Raw genomic sequence first — 18,140 nt, forward strand, 5'->3', positions numbered from 1 at the left:
TCTTGTACATAGGGGCAGTATTATAGTAGTTATATTCTTGTACATACGGGACAGTATTATAGTAGTTATATTCCTGTACATAGGGGCAGTATTATAGTAGATATATTCTTGTACATAGGGGCAGTATTATAGTAGTTATATTCTTGTACATAGGGGCAGTATTATAGTACTTATATTCTTGTACATAGGAGCAGTATTATAGTACTTATATTCTGTACATAGGGGCAGTATTATAGTAGTTATATTCTGTACATAGGGGGCAGTATTATAGTAGTTATATTCTTGTACATACGGGGCAGTATTATAGTAGTTATATTCTTGTACATAGGGGCAGTATTATAGTAGTTATATTCTTGTACATACGGGACAGTATTATAGTAGTTATATTCCTGTACATAGGGGCAGTATTATAGTAGTTATATTCTTGTACATAGGGGCAGTATTATAGTAGTTATATTCTTGTATATAGGAGCAGTATTATAGTAGTTATATTCTTGTACATAGGAGCAGTATTATAGTAGTTATATTATTGTACATAGGGGCAGTATTATAGTAGTTATATTCTTGTACATAGGAGCAGTATTATAGTAGTTATATTCTTGTACATAGGAGCAGTATTATAGTAGTTATATTCTTGTACATGGGGGCAGTATTATAGTAGTTATATTCTTATACATAGGGGCAGTATTATAGTAGTTATATTCTTGTACATACGGGACAGTATTATAGTAGTTATATTCCTGTACACAGTGGCGGTATTATAGCAGGTACGTCTTCTCTACATTTGACAGAGAGACATTTGCTGACTGCAGTTGTCACTTCCCCTCCTCCGCTCTTTTACATATATAACATAGGTACTTACGTAGGTGCGCCGGCAGTCTGACAGGATCTTCTTCCATCCTGTAGGTACGTGGCCCGGAGACATGGAGAGATGAGGGGGATGGTGTGACACAGTTTTGCCCTGGGCTTTCTGGAGGGGAGTATGAAATGTGTTCTTGCTGTAATAATAATGAAGAGAACAGATGTAAATCTTCGCTGCTGTCGAGTTGCTGTTGACAACGGCAGATATTTTGGATAATACATGTATATAAGTAATGTTATCTATAACAACCAATCAGAACCCAGGTTTCATCCTATAATTGAAGAGACAAACATGAGAGCAGCAATTTTATTGGCTGTCATGGGCAACTCAGCAGAAAAAGGAGCTTCCTACAGCAACCTATCAGCTCACAAGTTTCGTTTTAAAAACAGAAAAGCTGTAATGAAAGCTTGAATCTGAATGGTTGCTATGGGCCCAGTACAACCAATCAGATCACGGTTTACATCTTTCGCCCCGGCACTGGAAAATGAAAATTAGAATCCAATTGGTTGGTTTGGATGGTCAGTCATTAGTGGCTGCCAACATCTGGTAACACAATGACACAAGGCTGCAGCTGCGGTCGGACCGTTGCTATGGGTAACAGCGTTATATTTCCGCAAAATTACTGTACGTGCTGTTTGGTATTCAGAATCCCCCCGGCCCCTCATACCTCACACTGTGAAGAGCAGGAGCCTCACATGTAAATACTGGGGGCGACGGCCATCGGGAGGACGAGGCATCGAATAGGAGGTTATAATAATAGGAACATATCCCAGTATTCAAATAGAAGCGGCAGCGATCCAGAAACATGGAAATAACCCCGGAGCCGGGACAACCGAGACTGGTATCTAATCCAGACATGTGTGATACTGACAACCGAGCCGGGTATCTAATCCTCTCCTGTGTGATACTGACAACCGAGCCGGGTATCTAATCCTCTCCTGTGTGATACTGACAACCGAGCCGGGTATCTAATCCTCTCCTGTGTGATACTGACAACCGACCTGGGTATCTAATCCTATCCTGTGTGATACTGTCTGCTGAGCCGTGTATCTAATCCAGACATGTGTGATACTGACAACCGAGCCGGGTATCTAATCCTCTCCTGTGTGATACTGACTGCTGAGCCATGTACCTAATCCTCTCCTGTGTGATACTGTCTGCTGAGCCGTGTATCTAATCCTCTCCTGTGTGATACTGACTGCTGAGCTGTGTATCTAATCCTGTCCTGTGTGATACTGACTGCTGAGCTGTGTATCTAATCCTGTCCTGTGTGATACTGACTGCTGAGCCGTGTATCTAATCCAGACATGTGTGATACTGACTGCTGAGCTGTGTATCTAATCCTATCCTGTGTGATACTGACTGCTGAGCCGTGTATCTAATCCAGACATGTGTGATACTGACTGCTGAGCCGTGTATCTAATCCTATCCTGTGTGATACTGACTGCTGAGCCGTGTATCTAATCCCATCCTGTGTGATACTGTCTGCTGAGCCGTGTATCTAATCCAGACATGTGTGATACTGACTGCTGAGCTGTGTATCTAATCCTATCCTGTGTGATACTGACTGCTGAGCCGTGTATCTAATCCAGACATGTGTGATACTGACTGCTGAGCCTTGTATCTAATCCTCTCCTGTGTGATACTGACTGCTGAGCCGTGTATCTAATCCTCTCCTGTGTGATACTGTCTGCTGAGCCGTGTATCTAATCCAGACATGTGTGATACTGTCTGCTGAGCCGTGTATCTAATCCTGTCCTGTGTGATACTGACTGCTGAGCCGTGTATCTAATCCAGACATGTGTGATACTGCTGAGCCGTGTATCTAATCCTTTCCTGTGTGATACTGACTGCTGAGCCGTGTATCTAATCCTCTCCTGTGTGATACTGACTGCTGAGCCGTGTATCTAATCCAGACATGTGTGATACTGACTGCTGAGCTGTGTATCTAATCCTATCCTGTGTGATACTGACTGCTGAGCCGTGTATCTAATCCAGACATGTGTGATACTGACTGCTGAGCTGTGTATCTAATCCTCCTGTGTGATACTGTCTGCTGAGCCGTGTATCTAATCCTCTCCTGTGTGATACTGTCTGCTGAGCCGTGTATCTAATCCTATCCTGTGTGATACTGACTGCTGAGCCGTGTATCTAATCCTCTCCTGTGTGATACTGACAACCGAGCCGGATATCTAATCCTCTCCTGTGTGATACTGCTGAGCCGTGTATCTAATCCTTTCCTGTGTGATACTGACTGCTGAGCCGTGTATCTAATCCTCTCCTGTGTGATACTGACTGCTGAGCTGTGTATCTAATCCTATTTTGTGTGATACTGACTGCTGAGCCGTGTATCTAATGCTCTCCTGTGTGATACTGACTGCTGAGCTGTGTATCTAATCCTCTCCTGTGTGATACTGTCTGCTGAGCTGTGTATCTAATCCTCTACTGTGTGATACTGACTGCTGAGCCGTGTATCTAATCCTCTCCTGTGTGATACTGACTGCTGAGCCGTGTATCTAATCCTCTCCTGTGTGATACTGACAACCGAGCCGGATATCTAATCCTCTCCTGTGTGATACTGCTGAGCCGTGTATCTAATCCTTTCCTGTGTGATACTGACTGCTGAGCCGTGTATCTAATCCTCTCCTGTGTGATACTGACTGCTGAGCTGTGTATCTAATCCTCTCCTGTGTGATACTGACTGCTGAGCTGTGTATCTAATCCTATTTTGTGTGATACTGACTGCTGAGCCGTGTATCTAATCCTCTACTGTGTGATACTGACTGCTGAGCCGTGTATCTAATCCTATCCTGTGTGATACTGTCTGCTGAGCCGTGTATCTAATCCTGTCCTGTGTGATACTGACTGCTGAGCTGTGTATCTAATCCTGTCCTGTGTGATACTGACTGCTGAGCCGTGTATCTAATCCAGACATGTGTGATACTGACTGCTGAGCTGTGTATCTAATCCTATCCTGTGTGATACTGACTGCTGAGCCGTGTATCTAATCCAGACATGTGTGATACTGACTGCTGAGCCGTGTATCTAATCCTATCCTGTGTGATACTGACTGCTGAGCCGTGTATCTAATCCTCTCCTGTGTGATACTGTCTGCTGAGCCGTGTATCTAATCCAGACATGTGTGATACTGTCTGCTGAGCCGTGTATCTAATCCTGTCCTGTGTGATACTGACTGCTGAGCCGTGTATCTAATCCAGACATGTGTGATACTGACTGCTGAGCTGTGTATCTAATCCTATCCTGTGTGATACTGACTGCTGAGCTGTGTATCTAATCCTCTCCTGTGTGATACTGTCTGCTGAGCCGTGTATCTAATCCTCTCCTGTGTGATACTGTCTGCTGAGCTGTGTATCTAATCCTCTCCTGTGTGATACTGACTGCTGAGCTGTGTATCTAATCCTATTTTGTGTGATACTGACTGCTGAGCCGTGTATCTAATCCTCTCCTGTGTGATACTGTCTGCTGAGCTGTGTATCTAATCCTCTACTGTGTGATACTGACTGCTGAGCCGTGTATCTAATCCTCTCCTGTGTGATACTGACTGCTGAGCCGTGTATCTAATCCTCTCCTGTGTGATACTGACTGCTGAGCCGTGTATCTAATCCTCTCCTGTGTGATACTGACAACCGAGCCGGATATCTAATCCTCTCCTGTGTGATACTGCTGAGCCGTGTATCTAATCCTCTCCTGTGTGATACTGACTGCTGAGCCGTGTATCTAATGCTCTCCTGTGTGATACTGACTGCTGAGCTGTGTATCTAATCCTATCCTGTGTGATACTGACTGCTGAGCCGTGTATCTAATCCTCTCCTGTGTGATACTGACAACCGAGCCGGATATCTAATCCTCTCCTGTGTGATACTGCTGAGCCGTGTATCTAATCCTTTCCTGTGTGATACTGACTGCTGAGCCGTGTATCTAATGCTCTCCTGTGTGATACTGACTGCTGAGCCGTGTATCTAATGCTCTCCTGTGTGATACTGACTGCTGAGCCGTGTATCTAATCCTCTACTGTGTGATACTGACTGCTGAGCCGTGTATCTAATCCTCTCCTGTGTGATACTGACTGCTGAGCCGTGTATCTAATCCTATCCTGTGTGATACTGACTGCTGAGCTGTGTATCTAATCCTCTACTGTGTGATACTGACTGCTGAGCCGTGTATCTAATCCTCTCCTGTGTGATACTGACTGCTGAGCCGTGTATCTAATCCTCTCCTGTTTGATACTGACTGCTGAGCAGCTCCATTATATACATTGATGTCTGTTATTATACAGGACACAGACAAAAATCTGAAAGGAAAAAAAGAAAACGAGTGGGAAAACGTGACACTGCCCATTGGCTGCACAACACCCTGGCAGCACCTGCTGTCACCCACCTGGCACAGGAGTGCAGGGGCCCCTGGGTGGGACATGTGGATACAGCACAGTCTTGACCTTAGATTCCCAGGAATTCTCTAAACTGCAGCTCCGTACACCCCCTCTCCCCTCAAAAAGAAAACAAAGAAGCAACAAAAAAAAACTTTGCTCATAACCATCTCCTCCTCCTGAATTTTGTGCGGAGTTCAGTTGGGGCTGTTTACCCAACGTGCCCTGCCTGGCTCCAATCTGCCTACGCTGCTACCGCTGCCCAGATCCGCTCTCCCTGCCCCGGTCCCCAATCTCTTCTCCCTGCCCCGCTCCCCCTTACTGCTCTCTGCCCCGCTCCCCCACTTTCCCTGCCCTATTCTGCTCCCTCTCGCTGTCACTTCCACCGTCTTTTGCCATTTCAATTTATTTCTCGGATTCGCAGTCATTTTATTTCAAGCCCTGACATTTCCATATTCTAGAATCTGCCCAGCTTTCTCTATATAGCCCGCTCTCCTCTGCCCTGCTCCCCCTGCCCCACTTCCCCATTCTGCTCCTTCTGCCCCACTCTCCCTGCTCCATTCTGCTCCCCCTGCCCCATTCCCCCCATTCTGCTTTCCCTGCCCTGCTCCCCCTGCCCTGCTCCCACTGCTTTGCTTCCCCTGCCCCATTCCCCTATTCTGCCCCATTCCCCCCATTCTGCTCCCCCTGCCCCATTCCCCCCCATTCTGCTCCCCCTGCTCTGCTCCCCCTGCCCCATTCCCCCCATTCTGCTCCCCCTGCCCTGCTCTGCTCCCCCTGCTTTGCTCCCCCTGCCCCATTCCCCCATTCTGCTCCCCCTGCCCCCTCAATTCTGCTCCCCCTGACCCATTCCCCCCCATTCTGCTCCTCCTGCCCTATTCTGCTTCCACAATTCTGCTCCCCCTGCCCCATTCTGTTCCCCCTATTCTGCTCCCCCTGCCCCATTCCCCCCATTCTGCTCCCCCTGCCCCCCCATTCTGATCCCCCTGTCCTGCTCCCCGTGCCCCATTCCCCCCATTCTGCTCCCCCTGCCCCATTCCCCCCATTCTGCTGTCACTTCCACCTTCTTTTGCCCTCTCGATCTATTTTATTTCAAGCCCTGACATTTCCATATTCTAGAATCTGCCCAGCTTTCTCTATATAGCCCACTCTCCTCTGCCCTGCCCCACTTCCCCATTCTGCTCCTTCTGCCCCACTCTCCCTGCTCCATTCTGCTCCCCCTGCCCTGCTCTGCTCCCCCTGCCCTGCTCCCACTGCTTTGCTTCCCCTGCCCCATTCCCCCATTCTGCTCCCCCTGCCCCATCCCCCCCCCCATTCTGCTCCCCCTGCCCCATTCCCCCCATTCTGCTCCCCCTGCCCTGCTCTGCTCCCCCTGCTTTGCTCCCCCTCCCCCATTCTGCTCCCCCTGCCCCCTCAATTCTGCTCCCCCTGCCCCCCCCCCTATTCTGCTCCCCCTGACCCATTCCCCCCATTCTGCTCCTCCTGCTCTGCTCCCCCTGCCCTATTCTGCTTCCACAATTCTGCTCCCCCTATTCTGCTCCCCCTGCCCCATTCTGTTCCCCCTGCCCCATTCACCCCATTCTGCTCCCCCTATTCTGTTCCCCCTGCCTCCCCCATTCTGCTCCCCCTATTCTGCTCCCCCTGCCCCCCCCCCATTCTGATCCCCCTATTCTGCTCCCCCTGCCCCCCCCATTCTGATCCCCCTGCCCTGCTCCCCCTGACCCATTCCCCCCCATTCTGCTCCTCCTGCTCTGCTCCCCCTGCCCTATTCTGCTCCCCCTGCCCCATTCTGTTCTCCCTATTCTGCTCCCCCTGCCCCATTCCCCCCATTCTGCTCCCCCTATTCTGCTCCCCCTGAACTGCCCTGCTCCCCCTGCCCCATTCCCCCCATTCTGCTGTCACTTCCACCTTGTTTTGCGCTCTCGACCTATTTTATTTCTAGCCCTGGCGTTTCCATATTGCCCAGCCCTCTCTATACTGCCCGGTCTGGTGCCCCCTCGGCTATCAGCTGACATGTTTAACCCTTTCAGGGCCAGTTCGGCGATGGAGGAAGTGTCGGTGGAAGTTGTGCTGTGCACCTCACTCACATCCATACCCCCCTCCCTGCAACAAGCACTTTCCACCCCACACTCCGCAGGGTGCAGGCCCTCCTAGAATCAGCCGCTCTTACCCATTTTCTCCACTCTCCTCCGAGTCTCCTCATGTCCCTTTTTCTGGGTTTTTTCCTCCTCCGGTTCCTTCCTGTCACCGGCCGCCTCTCTCCTCCTTGTGACCCTCCCACCTCTGTCTCACCCTGTCTCTGGAGAATTTCCCTTCCCGGTTTCTCTTTCTGTGTCCTTCTTCCTCATGACTCCTTCCCCCGGTCACTAGACGCGTTTTGGGTTCCCCTTCTCTACGTCGTCGTCGTCGTCACACAGCGGTTCCTCCGAAAGGCGCAGACTGCAGCATACGACCTCCTGGCGGTGGAGGGGTTAAGAGTTTTCCATACATTTGGGAGAGTCTGCGATCCTCTCCTAGACTTTGGATCCGGCCCAATGGAGAAAGGAAGTCAACAAACCGACCAAACTGGTCAGACCGTCCACGGATCAACGTGGAAGAGTGCCGGCACCTCCGCGCCCGCAGGATCTCCCCCATCACACTCAGGTGCAAGGGAGTCCTGAAGAATAAGGCGACATTCACACCCCAGCGTGCAATGTCAGCGAGCGGGAGGGTGGTTATCGGGCCCTTGGAGGTTCATGAACTGGTTGGGTCCTCAAAGGGGTATCGGCCCACCTCCCCAACCCAACAGAGCTGTGACCTACAAGTACAGTGGCTACCCACTTCCCATCTGATGGGAGGAAACGTGGCACCGAACCGTATGGAAAGTAATCGCCAAAAAACAAAACTGCACGTTAAATTTTCACCTTTTATAGGGGGGTCCCTAATGGACGACGGCCTTTATTGAGCAAGTAACAAATTATCCAGCTGCATTTGTTGGTCCGCCATCCACGATACCAACCGCTATAAGCAGCCGGTCATTTCTTTCGGTTACTCGGGGCTCTCGGTCAAATCTTCACGGATGGCAGATTGCAGATACCTGAAGCTAAAATTAGTCAGATAGTTCACAAATCTGAGAATTGAAAAAAAAAATTATATATTTTAGCGCAATGGTCGCTCCTCGCGGAGACGCTCTTACACTGAGCGCACAGACAGTCGACAGGAACAGATCTCTGGCATCAACCATGTAAACCTGCTACAGGCAACATGGGGAAATTCCCAAACAAACAGGATTTTTTTCTTCTTTTTTTTTTTTCTTTAAAAAACAGACCAATAAATATCACGAATGGAGATCCTCCCATGGCCGAAAACGAGGTGAAGTAGGTTCAGGAAATTCCCCCAGAGAAGAAAATCTCCGAAGGCAAAACTGCAAGAGTGGTAATGGAGCTTACAGGCCAATGGGTGGGATCAATCAGCAAGAGTATCATACTACTATAATACTGCCCCTATATACAAGAATATAACTACTATAATACTGCCCCTATGTACAAGAATATAACTACTATAATACTGCCCCTATGTACAAGAATATAACTACTATAATACTGCCCCTATGTACAAGAATATAACTACTATAATACTGCCCCTATGTACAAGAATATAACTACTATAATACTGCTCCTATGTACAAGAATATAACTACTATAATACTGCCCCTATGTACAAGAATATAACTACTATAATACTGCCCCTATGTACAAGAATATAACTACTATAATACTGCCCCTATGTACAAGAATATAACTACTATAATACTGCTCCTATGTACAAGAATATAACTACTATAATACTGCTCCTATGTACAAGAATATAACTACTATAATACTGCCTCTATGTACAAGAATATAATTACTATAATACTGCCTCTATGTACAAGAATATAATTACTATAATACTGCCCCTATGTACAAGAATATAACTACTATAATACTGCTCCTATGTACAAGAATATATCTACTATAATACTGCTCCTATGTACAAGAATATAACTACTATAATACTGCCCCCTATGTACAAGAATATAATTACTATAATACTGCCCCTATGTACAAGAATATAACTACTATAATACTGCCCCCTATGTACAAGAATATAACTACTATAATACTGCTCCTATGTACAAGAATATAACTACTATAATACTGCCCCGTATGTACAAGAATATAACTACTATAATACTGCCCCTATGTACAAGAATATAATTACTATAATACTGCCCCTATGTACAAGAATATAACTACTATAATACTGCCCCCTATGTACAAGAATATAATTACTATAATACTGCTCCTATGTACAAGAATATAACTACTATAATACTGCCCCTATGTACAAGAATATAACTACTATAATACTGCTCCCATGTACAAGAATATAACTACTATAATACTGCCCCTATGTACAAGAATATAACTACTATAATACTGCCCCTATGTACAAGAATATAACTACTATAATACTGCTCCCATGTACAAGAATATAACTACTATAATACTGCCCCTATGTACAAGAATATAACTACTATAATACTGCCCCCTATGTACAAGAATATAACTACTATAATACTGCTTCTATGTACAAGAATATAACTACTATAATACTGCCCCTATGTACAAGAATATAACTACTATAATACTGCCGCTATGTACAAGAATATAACTACTATAATACTGCTCCTATATACAAGAATATAACTGCTATAATACTGCCCTATGTACAAGAATATAACTACTATAATACTGCCCCTATATACAAGAATATAACTACTATAATACTGCCCTATGTACAAGAATATAACTACTATAATACTGCCCCTATGTACAAGAATATAACTACTATAATACTGCTCCTATGTATTAGACTGTGTGTTTTGGACACTGGATCTCTGTGCAGCTGCTGACTGAGGCAGACATGTTTTCTTACATGTCTTTGGAGGAGGAGCTTTATTAATATCAGATAATTGGGGAGCCATCTGATAGCCGCCAGTCGTCATGTGACCCTAATGGCGCGGTGCACTACAATCTCCCTAGGACACATAAGATACGTTCCCAGTATCAGGATCAGGGCAGACTCGCTCTGTAATGTGGGGTTAAAGTGTAGGATCGGCAGCTCGTATCTCTGGCAGCAACGTCAGCACACGGCTTTATAACAAGTCCTGTGTAACGATTAACACGGGAGAACGAACTAGACTAGAGGCAAGAATACGGGTGTAATATGTGTGGAGGACCCGGGTGTAGTGCGCGTGGAGGATCCAGGTGTAATACGCGTGGAGGACTTGGGTGTAATATGCGTGGAGGACCTGGGTGTAGTGCATGCGGAGGACCCGGGGTGTAATATGTATGGAGGATCCGGGTGTAGTGCCCGCCGAGGACCCAGGTGTAATATGCGTGGAGGACCCAGGTGTAATATGCGTGGAGGACCTGGGTGTAGTGCGCGTGGAAGACCCAGGGTGTTATATGCGTGGTGGACCCGGGTGTAATATGTGTGGAGGACCCAGGTGTAATACGCGTGGAGGACCCGGGTGTAATACCTGTGGAGGACCTGAGTGTTATATGCGTGGAGGACCCGGGTGTAGTGTATACGGAGGACCCGGGTGTAATATATGTGGAGGACCCGGGTGTAATATATGTGGAGGACCCGGGTGTAATATGTGTGGAGGACCCGGGTGTAATATATGTGGAGGACCCGGGTGTAATATGTGTGGAGGACCCGGGTGTAATATATGTGGAGGACCCGGGTGTAATATATGTGGAGGACCCAGGTGTAATATGTGTGGAGGACCCGGGTGTAATACATATGGTCGGTGACATACAATCCAGCTAATAATACAGCCATATTTTACAGTATAAACAAAATTACAGTCTCTGCAGAATCTGCAGTAAACCCAATATTGCCGCCATTGTGGCGCCTCCAGGACTGGTTGATGGTTTCCAGGAAGCCTAATGTCGCCTACTATGTGGTGTGACACGACCGGGCACCGAGGAAAGGCAGAGTCCCGGCATGGCGGCCAACGCTGGGCATTCTGGCAGAGGCCACTGAGCCACGGAGGGGATCAGGTCCTGCAGGACTTTGAGCAGAATGCTCCGCAGCTACAAGCCACAAGCCGCAGAGCCACAAGCCGCAGAGCCACAAGCCACAAGCCGCAGAGCCACAAGCCGCAGAGCCACAAGCCGCAGAGCATGGCGCCTTCCATGACAGTTAGGCTGCCGTCACACTATCAGTATTTGGTCAGGATTTTACATCATATTTGTAACCAGGAGTGGGTGATAAATACAGAAGTGGTGCAGATGTTTCTATTATACTTTTCCTCTAATTGTTCCCCTCCTGGTTTTGGCTACAAATACTGATGTAAAATACTGACCAAATACTGCTAGTGTGACGGCTGCCTGACAGCGGGGATATGTCAGCGCGGCTCTGCATACAGCGCCGCTCCGGCTGTGATGCCACCGATTCTATACACAGTTATTGCTTTAACGCTTTTTACCTGCAAGCTACAGACAAGTTGCTGTCGATGGATCTTCTATGTCATGCGCCATAAGAAATGAGAGACAATTACAAGACTCTCCCTGCACGCTGACGGTTTCCAGTCCTGCAAACTTCACTATGAGACTACATTGTTTGCAATATGGCGCAGTTCAGATTATAGTCACCTCCACCATCGCACCGCAGAGCAGCAGTGTGGCTCAGTGGTTAGTATTGTACAGTAGCTCAGCGGTTAGCACTGCACGGTGGATCAGTGGTTAGTATTGCACGGTGGATCAGCAGCTAGCACTGCACGGTGGATTAGAGGTTACTATTGCATGGTGGATCAGCAGTTAGTATTGCACGGTGGATCAGAAGTTAGCACTGCAAGACGGCTCAGCAGTTAGTATTGTACAGTAGCTCAGCGGTTAGCACTGCACGGTGGATCAGCGGTTACTATTGCATGGTGGATCAGTGGTTAGTATTGCACAGTGGATCAGAAATTAGCACTGCACAACGGCTCAGCAGTTAGTATTGTACAGTAGCTCAGCGGTTAGCACTGCATGGTAGATAACTGGTTAGCACTGCATGGTGAATCAGCGGTTAGCACTGCACGACGGCTCAGCGGTTAGTATTGTACAGTAGCTCAGCGGTTAGCACTGCATGGTAGATAACTGGTTAGCACTGCATGGTGAATCAGTGGTTAGCACTGCACGACGGCTCAGCGGTTGGTATTACACCGTGGATCAGTGGTTATTACTGAATGGTAGCTCAGTGGTTAGCACTGCATGGTGGATCAGCGGTTAGTATTGCATGGTGGATCAGCGGTTAGCACTGCACAACAGCTCAGCGGTTAGTATTGTACATTAGCTCATTGGTTAGCACTGCACTTTGGATCAGCGGTTAGTATTGCAAGGTGGATCAGTGGTTAGCACTGCACAGTGGATCAGAAGTTAGCACTGCACAGTGGATCAGAAGTTAGTATTGTATGGTAGCTCAGCAGTTAGCACTGCACAGTAGATAACTGGTTAGCACTGCATCGTGAATCAGCGGTTACGACTGCACAGCGGTTAGTATTGCATGGTGGATCAGTGGTTAGTACTGTACGGTAGCTCAGTGGTTAGCACTGCATAGTGGATCAGCAGTTAGTATTGCACAGTGGATGAGCGATTAGCACTGCACGGTGGATCAGCTGTTAGTATTGCACGGTGGATCAGTGGTTAGCACTGCATGGTGGATCAGCAGTTAGCACTGGACGACGGCTCAGCGGTTAGTATTGTACGGTAGCTCAGTGGTTAGCACTGCACGGCAGATAACTGGTTAGTACTACACGGTGGATCGGCGGTTAGCACTGGTCCATGTAGCGCTGGGGTCGTGGGTTTGAATCCCACCAAGGACAACGATTGCACAGTTTGTATGTTCTCCCCGGGTTTCCTCCAAAGATGTAATGATAGGGAATGTAAATTGTGATCCCCAATGTGTGACGCGATGTCAGTAATGCAGCTGGTCAGATGTGACCTCAGTCAGATGTTTCATCTTTTAAGTGTAAGAAATATACCAGAATGGAAACCCATGGTATATCCTCCTTCATGCTGTCATATCCTGATTAGTGATGAGCGAGTATACTCGTTGCTCGGGTGATCTCCGAGTATTTGTTAGTGCTCAGAGATTTAGTTTTCATCATAGCAGCTGAATGATTTACAGCTACTAGCCAGCCTGAGTACATGTGGGGGTTGCCTGGTTGCTAGGGAATCCTCACATGTAATCAAACTGTCTAACAGTCACAAATCATCCAACTGCTGCAAGGAAAACTAAATCTCTGAGCAGTCATAAATACTCGGAGGTCACCCGAGCGTGTTCGAGAAAACCCGAGCAACGAGTATACTCGCTTACTACTAATCCATCTACTTTCATCCACAGGTACGTCTGAACGATCTCTTAATCCAGAATACCCACTGCACCCCAGAAACCCATGTACTCCTCTTTCACTGCTTTAACTGAGCGGCTGCCTCACCACCACCCAAGCTGCCGCCTCACCACCACCAGAGCTGCCGCCTCACCACCACCAGAGCTGCCGCCTCACCACCATCGGAGCTGCCGCCTCACCACCACCCGAGCTGCCGCCTCACCACCACCCGAGCTGCCGCCTCACCAACCACCCGAGCTGCCGCCTCACCAACCACCCGAGTTGCCGCCTCACCAACCACCCGAGCTGCCGCCTCACCACCACCACCAGAGCTGCCGCCTCACCACCACCAGAGCTGCCGCCTCACCACCACCAGAGCTGCAGCCTCACCACCACCGGAGCTGCCGCCTCACCACCACCGGAGCTGCCGCCTCACCACCACCGGAGCTGCCGCCTCACCACCATCGGAGCTGCCGCCTCACCAACCACCCGAGCTGCTGTACCCCCGACCTTCTGTCTCTTCCCCATTATCCTGTAGAATGTAAGTCCACAAGGACACGGTCCTCTCCCCCCCCGTACCAGTCTGTCACTGTAAATTTGTTTACTGTAAACGATATGTATAACCCTGTACGTAACCCCTTCTCATGTACAGCACCATGGAATTAATGGTTCTATATAAATAAATAATAAGAATACTACAATGCCGCGGAATATGATGGCGCTATATAAGCAACACATAATAAAGAGCAAGGGGAGACGAAATATGGCGAAACAACAGCCACTTACACTAATAACATCTACAGCTCTGTCCTGAGAGAGTTTAGGAGAGACAGGTGATACCAGCCACTGAGGAGGCAGGTTACAGCAGCAGACACCTGTCACATCACACCAAAGGGGAGGCACAAAATATAGGATTAACCCTGAGTATGCCACTTCTGGGTCACCTGACCCCTCACTGCACATCGCGTCCCATATCACAGAGAGGACGGCAGTGAGTGTCCCCCAGAGTGAGCAGACCCCCAACCTGACACCCAGGGGGCTCTTACCTTAATACAGAACTGTGCAGAAGACATGGCCAGGACCGAGCAGCCCCTGGGACTCCCAGAAGTTAGCACATTGCTGCAGGAGTTGGGGGTCAGGCACCCAGTAGGCAGGAGTTGGGGGGCAGGCACCCAGCAGGCAGGAGTTGGGGGTCAGGCACCCAGCAGGCAGGAGTTGGGGGTCAGGCACCCAGCAGGCAGGAGTTGGGGGGCAGGCACCCAGCAGGCAGGAGTTGGGGGGCAGGCACCCAGCAGGCAGGAGTTGGGGGGCAGGCACCCAGCAGGCAGGAGTTGGGGGGCAGGATCCTGGGGAGGTTTCTGCTTCTGTTTCTGGATTTTCTCGCTTTTTTCTGTTTTCCTTCCTGGAAGAGAGAAGTGAAGGCAGAAGTGAGAGCCCCCTCCTTCCTCCCTCATTGATCTCAGTGCAAGTCCTGAAACTGACGTGTATTCCCAGCAAGCAGCTCTGCCTCTTAAAGGGCCAGGAGCACCAGGAAACACAGACAGGGAAGTGCCAGACACAGGCTGAGCAAAGGGGAGGGGGAGGGGAAGCAAAGGAGTGAGGGGGAGGGGAACCTGGAGAAATGTGGGCCAGTCTGAGCCAAGGAGGGAAGGAAGATGGAAGCACATGGGAAGTGAATGTCCAGAGGGGGAGGGGGATATAATACCATTAAGGAAGTAGGATGCATGAGCAGTGATGGGGGGCAGCCAGCACCAGGGGCTGCATGGTGGGCTCCTCTGCTCCTGACGTGTTACATTGTAACAAGCAGCACAGATCTAGATACAAGGTCCTGGAGGAAGTGTCGTTAACCCCTTAGGGGAAGGAACAATACAGCGGAGGGGGGCGCTGCTGTCACTGCAGAAGGACAGGAGGGTCCAAGGAGGAGGACAATAGAGGCCACATCAGGGTGCCCTATAGAAGACCTACCTGGAAATATTACAGAAAGGAACATGGGGAAAGAGGAAGAAGGAAGAGAGTGGGGGAAGGGAGGATCAGAGAATGGATGAGGGAATCAGGGAATAGATGGGGGGTCAGAATAGATGGGGGATCAGAGAATAGATGGGGGATCAGGGAATAGATGGGGGATCAGGGAATAGATGGGGGATCAGAATAGATGGAGGGATCAGAATAGATGGAGGGACCAGAGAATAGATGGGGGATCAGAGATTAGATGGGGGATCAGAGATTAGATGGGGGATCAGGGAATAGATGGGGACCAGAGAATAGATGGGGGATCAGAGAATAGATGGGGGGATCAGAATAGATGGGGGGATCAGAATAGATAGGGGGATCAGACAATAGATAGGGGGAACAGAGAATAGATGGGGGGATCAGAGAATAGATGGAGGGATCAGAGAATAGATGGGGGATCAGAGAATAGATGGGGGATCAGAGAATAGATGGAGGGATCAGAGAATAGATGGGGATCAGAGATTAGATGGGGGATCAGGGAATAGATGGGGGATCAGAGAATAGATGGGGATCAGAGATTAGATGGGGGATCAGGGAATAGATGGGGGATCAGAGAATAGATGGGGGATCAGAGAATAGATGGGGGATCAGAGAATAGATGGGGGATCAGAGAATAGATGGGGATCAGAGAATAGATGGGGATCAGAGATTAGATGGGGGATCAGGGAATAGATGGGGGATCAGACAATAGATGGGGACCAGAGAATAGATGGGGGATCAGAGAATAGATGGGGGGATAAGAATAGATGGGGGGATCAGAGAATAGATGAGGGATCATAGAATAGATGGGGGGATTAGAGAATAGATGGGGATCAGAGAATAGATGGGGGATCAGAGAATAGATGGGGGATCAGAGAATAGATGGGGGATCAGAGAATAGATGGAGGGATCAGAGAATAGATGGGGATCAGAGAATAGATGGGGGGATCAGAGAATAGATGGGGGATCAGAGAATAGATGGGATCAGAGAATAGATGGGATCAGAGAATAGATGGGGGATCAGAGAATAGATGGGGGATCAGAGAATAGATGGGGGATCAGAGAATAGATGGAGGGATCAGAGAATAGATGGGGATCAGAGAATAGATGGGGGGATCAGAGAATAGATGGGGGATCAGAGAATAGATGGGATCAGAGAATAGATGGGATCAGACAATAGATAGGGGGATCAGAGAATAGATGGGGGATCAGAGAATAGATGGGGGGATCAGAGAATAGATGGGGGATCAGAGAATAGATGGGATCAGAGAATAGATGGGATCAGACAATAGATAGGGGGATCAGAGAATAGATGGGGGGATCAGAGAATAGATGGGAGATCAGAGAATAGATGGGGAATAAGAGAATAGATGGATCAGAGAATAGATGGGGGATCAGAGAATAGATGAGAATCAGAGAATAGATGGGGGATCAGAGAATAGATGGGATCAGAGAATAGATGGGGGATCAGAGAATAGATGGGGATCAGAGAATAGATGGGGGATCAGAGAATAGATGGGGGATCAGAGAATAGATGGGGGAATCAGAGAATAGATAGGGGAATCAGAGAATAGATGGGGATCAGAGAATAGATGAGAATCAGAATAGATGGGGGATCAGAGAAATGGTTCGGGATCAGAGAATAGATGGGGGATCCGAGAATAGATGGGGGATCAGAGAATAGATGGGGATCCGAGAATAGATGGGGGAATCAGAGAATAGATGGGGGATCAGAGAATAGATGTGGAGATCAGAGAATAGATGGGGGATCAGAGAATAGATGGGGATCAGAGAATAGATGGGGATCAGAGACTAGAAGGGGGATCAGAGAATAGATGGGGGATCAGAGAATAGATGGGGGGTCAGAGAATAGATGGGGGATCCGAGAATAGATGGGGGGATCAGAGAATAGATGGGGGATTAGAGAATAGATGGGGATCCGAGAATAGATGGGGGATCAGAGAATAGATGGGGGATCTGAGAATAGATAGGGGGATCAGAGAATAGATGGGTGGGATCAGAGAATAGATGGGGGATCAGAGAATAGATGGTGAGATCAGAGATTAGAAGGGGGATCAGAGAATAGATGGGGATCAGAGAATAGATGGTGAGATCAGAGAATAGATGGGGGATCAGAGAATAGATGGGGGATCAGAGAATACATGGGGGATCAGAGAATAGATGGAGGGATCAGAGAATAGATGGGGGATCAGACAATAGATGGGTGGGATCAGAGAATAGATGGAGGGATCAGAGAATAGATGGGAGATCAGAGAATAGATGGGGATCAGAGAATAGATGGTGAGATCAGAGAATAGATGGGGATCAGAGAATAGATGGGGGATCAGAGAATAGATGGGGGATCAGAGAATAGATGGGGGGTCAGAGAATAGATGGGGGATCTGAGAATAGATAGGGGGATCAGAGAATAGATGGGTGGGATCAGAGAATAGATGGGGGATCAGAGAATAGATGGTGAGATCAGAGATTAGAAGGGG

General features: G+C 48.3%; 1 protein-coding gene and 1 long non-coding RNA gene across 5 annotated transcripts in view; one reads left to right on the forward strand and one right to left on the reverse strand.

Annotated features, from left to right (window-relative positions):
* ETV6 (ETS variant transcription factor 6) overlaps positions 1-15,138 on the reverse strand; it is a 30,489-nt gene extending 15,351 nt beyond the window's left edge. Inside the window, exons 1-2 of one of the 4 annotated variants that reach the window (XM_077267162.1) lie at positions 14,700-15,138; positions 863-998 (exon numbers count right to left, since the gene is read on the reverse strand). In XM_077267162.1, coding sequence (XP_077123277.1) covers positions 863-998; positions 14,700-14,726 — 163 coding nt within the window. In that variant the 5' untranslated portion in view covers positions 14,727-15,138. Of the gene's footprint in view, positions 1-862; positions 999-1,529; positions 1,749-5,260; positions 5,389-7,419; positions 7,586-14,699 lie in introns of those variants that run through there. The other 3 variants (XM_077267161.1, XM_077267160.1, XM_077267163.1) reach the window with 3 other exon arrangements.
* Positions 7,712-14,285, forward strand: LOC143777120 (uncharacterized). The gene is made up of 3 exons (XR_013215972.1): positions 7,712-7,892; positions 8,555-8,663; positions 13,668-14,285. It is a non-coding gene; the product is annotated as an uncharacterized LOC143777120 (long non-coding RNA).
* Positions 15,139-18,140: the final 3,002 nt, after the last annotated feature.

Source organism: Ranitomeya variabilis, chromosome 5, assembly GCF_051348905.1.
Source record: "Ranitomeya variabilis isolate aRanVar5 chromosome 5, aRanVar5.hap1, whole genome shotgun sequence".
In the NCBI taxonomy this organism is placed as follows: Eukaryota; Metazoa; Chordata; class Amphibia; order Anura; family Dendrobatidae; genus Ranitomeya; species Ranitomeya variabilis.